The sequence below is a fragment of the Priapulus caudatus genome, unplaced genomic scaffold (assembly GCF_000485595.1).
Source record: "Priapulus caudatus unplaced genomic scaffold, Priapulus_caudatus-5.0.1 Scaffold1349, whole genome shotgun sequence".
Taxonomy (NCBI): Eukaryota; Metazoa; Priapulida; class Priapulimorpha; order Priapulimorphida; family Priapulidae; genus Priapulus; species Priapulus caudatus.
The window spans coordinates 40849-47051 of NW_014578410.1; the positions used below are offsets into that span (position 1 = coordinate 40849).

General features: G+C 45.9%; 1 protein-coding gene across 1 annotated transcript in view; it reads left to right on the plus strand.

Moving 5' to 3' along the window:
* The window catches only part of LOC106816322 (phospholipase D1-like), a 37743-nt gene that overhangs the window by 18974 nt on the left and 12566 nt on the right, over positions 1–6203 (plus strand). The window contains exons 3-11 of the mRNA XM_014820902.1: positions 1167–1320; positions 1626–1920; positions 2846–2991; positions 3282–3434; positions 3767–3916; positions 4278–4443; positions 4941–4967; positions 5437–5503; positions 5924–6005. Of these exons, the coding sequence (XP_014676388.1) occupies positions 1167–1320; positions 1626–1920; positions 2846–2991; positions 3282–3434; positions 3767–3916; positions 4278–4443; positions 4941–4967; positions 5437–5503; positions 5924–6005 (1240 nt within the window). The remainder of the gene's footprint in view (positions 1–1166; positions 1321–1625; positions 1921–2845; positions 2992–3281; positions 3435–3766; positions 3917–4277; positions 4444–4940; positions 4968–5436; positions 5504–5923; positions 6006–6203) is intronic.

The following is a 6203-nucleotide window of genomic DNA, read 5'->3' on the forward strand; positions in this document are numbered from 1 at the left end:
ATTAAAACCTGTGCATGACCTTACGGTGCCCTCTATTCCTTGCAGGATGAAGGAGTAAAGGTATTTGTCCTGCTATATAAGGAGGTAGAGCTTGCCCTGGGCATCAACTCGGCCTACAGCAAGATTTCCCTCATACAGAAGAACCCAGATAACATCAAGGTAGGGGCGGCATCTGTGGGTACTAGAGTGGTTCATCTATGTAATCCGAATAGCATAACAATTAGTTATGGTCCGAGGATCTATTATAGCCGATAACCGGCAACATCAAATAATCATTTGCAGCAACTGATTAGTTAATCGATTATGAAAATACAGAATCAATTATCGTAATAAACTGCTCGTGATGAAAACTTTTGATAACCAAGTGCCATACAAAAAAAAAAGATTGTTGTCGCTGCGCGTGTGTTTGCTGTGGCGGAGCTTCAACTGTTTGTGACATGACAGGTGCTGCGTCACCCTGACCACGCCCCCGGGACGGGAACCTTCCTCTGGGCTCACCACGAGAAGCTGGTGATTGTAGATCAAGCGATCGCCTTCGTTGGGGGACTGGACATGTGCTACGCGCGCTGGGACGACCACAAGCACAGGTAACAGATGAAAACAGTTGCGGTTAACGAGATCATAGGTGAATCATCTGTCGATAGTTAACGTAGGTAAGTGTGTGTTGACACTAACAGTGCAATCGTAGGTAATCCATGCTCGCTAGTGATGAAAATACAGGTAAATGACAGGTGAAGGTCATCTATAATCACTACTCACGGACGATTGTTCATATAATTTCTTATAGCCATGAATCCAATGATTGCTGAATGCTCAATCCAATGGCGAACTTGCTATTGCTCTCCAGAATTATCAACTGCACGGTTGTTTGTCATGTGTCCACAGGCTGACCGATCTGGGAGTGGGTCCACTACTGCCTGCTGGCATTCATTCTGGCCTACAGGGGTCAGGTATGGCTGCCCTACTAGTAAACCTGGCAGGTGTAAGCCTGAAGGCAGACGAGGAAGCAGCCGAGGATTCAGGTGTGTGTCTGATGAATACAGAACGACACTGTTAGACAGATACGTATGTATATACTGAGAGATGGGGGAAGGTAGATTACATGTGTTACAAGTGCTGGATGCTACTATATATGTATTATATATGTATATTTACATGTGTTACAGGTGAGGGATGTGTCATACCCTACAGCGCTGTGCATCGTAAGCCCAGGTCGTTGAAATCTGTCAAACAAGAGGTGTGGATACCAGGTGTGCCAATCAACGTGAGTGTAGTGGAGGCCATCAGACAGCCGACTACGGACATATTCAATCCAAATATGTAAGTAAATGCAAACGTATAAGTAGCGAACATGCGTTTCACTTTCAGGCACTAGGTGGTATGTGTGATTAGCAATGCCTGGCGAGCATGTGTTGACAGCTGTGTGGGTGCGTACGTGTGAGTGTCGGCCTGATATAGTTGTGCGAGTGCATGTGTGCGTGCGTGCAATTGTGGGTGCGTGCATGTATGAATGTGTGTGCGTGTGTTCGTGCATGCAATCATGCGTGCGTGCATGCATTTGTGCGTGCGTGTGTTAGGCATACGATTGTGTGCGTGCGCTATCGACGCTTCCCGTTGCTGTGCAGCTATGTCGTTCAGCTGGAGCATGGCGGCTACAAGTGGGAGATCCGACGACGCTACAAGCACTTCCAGAGCCTCCACACCCACCTCATGCTCTACAAGGCTAACGTCGTGCTGGGAAGCATCGCCAAGATGGGGGCTCAGGAGCGGCGGCCCGCCACCGAGGACTCGCTGCCCAACTTCCCGAAGCAGATCGATCGCGTCGTCTCGCCGAACAAGATTGAGGAGCGAAAGATGCAGCTGCAGACCTACCTGCAGGGGGCGCTGGCATCGCAGCTGTATCGGAACCACCCTCACACGGTGAGGCCCCATGATCAGAATCCCGGCCATCCTTCTTCGATGAGTAGACAGTGACGGAGTTAACCCTAACCTGATGCTAAATTGATCCCCACCAGATCCGCATCTGAAAAACCTGGCCGATATCCACTGCAGTAAATAACTGTTGCTGCCGTTACTGATTTGCATCTGTTCCCTACCCATAAATTTCCGGTTGTGCATGGATCTTGTTTTACGTAAAACGTGTCGATACAAAAGCAAGTTGCCTCTCTGGCCCTACTGTAAAGGGAATTTTTTCCTTTGCACCCCGCTCAAGCTGGCCACAGTGCCGTAAAATTTCTGTTTAAACCCAATGCAACAACATTTGCATTGCCCTAAATAAAATAATTTAGTACAATCGCTTGAGTGAGAAACATGGAGCAGATGTGGTGACGATATAAGCCGCGTTCACACGTAGCAAGAAATCCGGTATTTAGCGTTCACACGAGGCAAAATGCGCGATCCAAGAAATACGGTATCTAAACAGATCCGGTATTTGATGTAAATACGCGGCTTCCCAGACCCTGAATAATTTGCCGTGCTTGAGAAATACCGGATCTCTTGGACCGCGCATTTTCCCGTGTGAATGCTAAATACCGTATTTCTGAAGCCGCGTATTTTATAGACTGGTCCGCGCTCGACTATTCCAGTGTAATGCGAGTGGAACTGTCGAGCGCGGACCAGTCTATGTATTTTATCAGCAGTTGGTGCGCATTGCATTGTTTATTTCGCATTGTTTGCTTGATTGTTTAAAGCAGCTCGCAGACAAATACCGTATTTCTGGAGCAGCGAATCAGCGTGTGAACGCTCGGCCGCGTATTTGTCTCAGATTCGGTATTTCGCAAATACCGTATTACATAAATACGAGGTCTCGTGTGAACGAGGCTATATTCTGCTTCTGTGTCTGCAGCTGGAGTTTCTGGAAGTGAGTCACCTGTCGTTCATCCATGAGCTGGGCAGTAAGCTGAAGGAGGGCTTCCTACGTAAGCGTGGTGGAGGACATCGCACTGACATGTGCCTCAACATGAGAGCCATCCCCGGCCAGTGGCAGGAACGGTAGGTCTGCGTGCGTGCGTGCGTGCCCGTGTGTGTGTATGTGTGCGCGCGTGCGTGCACGTGTGTGTGTGTCTGTGTGTGTGTGTGTGTTCGTGCGTGTGTGCGCGTGCGTGCGTGTGTATGTGTGCACGCGCGCACGTGTGTGTGTGTTCGTGCGTGTGTGCGTGTGAGTGTGAGCGTGTGATGTGTGAGTGTGAGCGTGAGCGTGCGTGCGTACTCATGTGTAGATCGAAGAGCATGGATCTATCATGCTTGATACTGCGATCTAACGCTCGCCTCCACTTTTTCAGATGGTTTGTGGTGAAGGACTCGTACGTGGCGTACATTCGACCGGACGATGGCAATGTGTGCCACGTCCAGCTGATGGATAATGAGTTCAGTGTACTTGATGGAAAATCACAGACCGGCGTTAAAGGAGGACTGAAAATTTGCAGCTTATCAAGGTGTGTGCGGTCGCGTACGCGATATAAGCGCTATGGGTTTGTCCATTGCTAACGCAATATTATACATATATTAATTCATATATGCAATATGCACAATATTATTCATGAATACGTTAAAACAAACATTTTCTTAAAAGTTCTGATTCCGATTTTCTCCAAAATTTTACTACTTACCTGCATTTATCACTTAATCACACGTCTCCATAGTAAAGTTACAATGTAAGAAAAACACTCGTACATTGCTACATCCTCGAATCTATGCAACTATCACAAATTCCATTAGTGGTGGAAGTAATTACATACAGAGGTTAATCAACAAGCCTGTATTGCAGGGAGCTGCTGGTGCAGTGTTGGACGAAGCGTAAGATGAAGGAATGGTGCGCAGACATCAAGCATGCGATGGAAACATCCGGCAAGGACTTCATACAGACTAACAGATTCGGATCGTTCGCTCCCGTCAGACCCGAGTCCTGGTGCAGATGGTAAGTGTTCCAAGCAATCTACGGCGGCACCTGCAACCGTTGTAATATCATTACATGGGATCTCATTACTCTTATAAAGTACGTTATCGGTTGGTAATGACGTGCCCACATTGCACCCGTGTTGCAAACTGTAAGATACCTATAATACCTGGATGTATAGTAATGTCATTACGTGGGATTTTATTGCCCTTATAAAATACATCATTGGCTTGATTGATCATCGATCATTGCAAACCAAGCAGACAGCAAAATGTTTTATGGCACATTGTGTATTAAAACACGTGTATGCACACTGGTATCTTACATTTAAATGTGTTTTGTTTGGTTGTTGGTTTGTTTAATTGTGTTCATCTGCTGCTAGGTTTGTGGACGGAGCAGGCTACTTTGACGCTGTAGCTTCGGCGATCGCTGAAGCAAAGGAGGAGATATTCATCACAGACTGGTGGCTGAGTCCTGAGATCTACCTGAAGCGACCGGCTACACAGTGTGGCAGATGGCGTCTCGATCTGCTACTAAAACGCAAAGCTGTACGTAGTACTATCTCTACTTGTGGTACTATCTCATTGATCGGTCGAGATGCATTAACGAAAGCTGCTTTATTAGGCAAAATGATCGTTAATCGAGGTCGTTATGACATGGTGCTCGTGGTGATGCAGCTGGTGCAGTGCCATGGGATGACGCATGAGTATTGTCAGCATTGCAGCATCAGTGATAGTGTGGTTTGTAAATGTAAGATAGAGTATGGCGAACTACATAGATGGCAGTAGACAATATAGTTAGTTCTTTTCCACTATCACTTGTCTAACTTTTTCTTTATATTTACTTTTACACTGTATATAATATTTTTTTTGATATTTTATTTTATTGAATATTTTTATTATTTTATTGCAAAACAGAAAAACCGTTAAACGAGTCTTCATTAAACTAGATACATACCTAAGGCAAAACAGCTTGCAAGCATCCTGGACCTGCTATTTAGATTAAAACCTGTGCATGACCTTACGGTGCCCTCTATTCCTTGCAGGATGAAGGAGTGGAGCTTGGAGGCAGAGTAAGAGAGAAGAGAAGAGTGAGAGAGAGAGAGAGTGCAGAGAGTGAGAGAATGGAGAGAGAGAGAGGAGAGAGAGAGAGAGAGAGACGAGGAGAAAGAAGAGAGAAGAGAGCAAGTGGAGAGGAGAGTGTGAGAGAGTGAGAAGAGAGAATGAATAGAGATGCTTAGCCGAACGAGAGAACAAGAGCGAGAAGAGAGAGAGAGAGCAGGAGAGAGAGAGAGAGAGAGGAGGGAGAGAGAGAAAAGAGATGAGAGAGAGAGAAGAGAAGAGAGAGAGAGACGAAGAAGAGAGAGAGACGAGAGAGAGAGAGAAATGAGAGAGGAGAGAGGAAGAGAGAGCAGAGAGAGAAGATGAGAACGAGAGAATGAGAGAGAAGACTGTGCATGAGAGAGAGAGAGAGAGAGGAGGATATTAACATTCACTCATATGACCATCGGTAGGTAACCCATGAGAATAAACAATGCTCAGGCAGCACGATGCGACAACTTTCAGATGCTTTCGTCACAGAGACAGAGAAAAAGAACCAAGGCGGGCAGTAATGGTTGAGTCCAGTGCAAACAACCTAAACAGCGAATGTGGGTACATAATAGATATCATTACTCCTATTACTCCTTATACACAGGACGTAGAAAAAAAAGTTCTGTTTTCATTCCTGATAACAATTATTATGCCATAGAGGTGTTGGTATAATAATTATGGCGTGTATTACTGTTTTATACTCATCCATTTCCATTATATTTAAATAAAATGATAACGCTAACCTTCCAACCACTAGATACCTTTCATATATATTCTAGCTTCCACGTTATTATATGTACCTCATATTCTGGTATGATTTTATATTGATCTGAACTCACATACAAATCGAGCTTTCTTGTACTGTGCACTGCTCGGGAGTGGTCAGTTCAGCTCACTGACGCCTTCGTATTCTGTTTTTTTCTTTGCTCCGTGACAGCTCGATGCTTGCACAAAGACAGCCGCAAGAAGCGTTTGCCTGTTCAAGGTCGTTGGAGGCGGACGATTCCCCGCATGGAACGGTGCGTGCTGTCCTTACTCGTTTACTTTCGCAACACTGTGCGTCTTCTCTGTGGGAGAGGCACCGATGCCTCCTTCGCCGATTTGTCATCACCCTGTTTCCTCGTATTTCCTGGAGGAGAGCTATGTTATTTCCTTTATCATCCCTGTTTGCCTTATCTTGTGGGAGAGGCGTCACAACGCTCGTCAGTACTACTCAC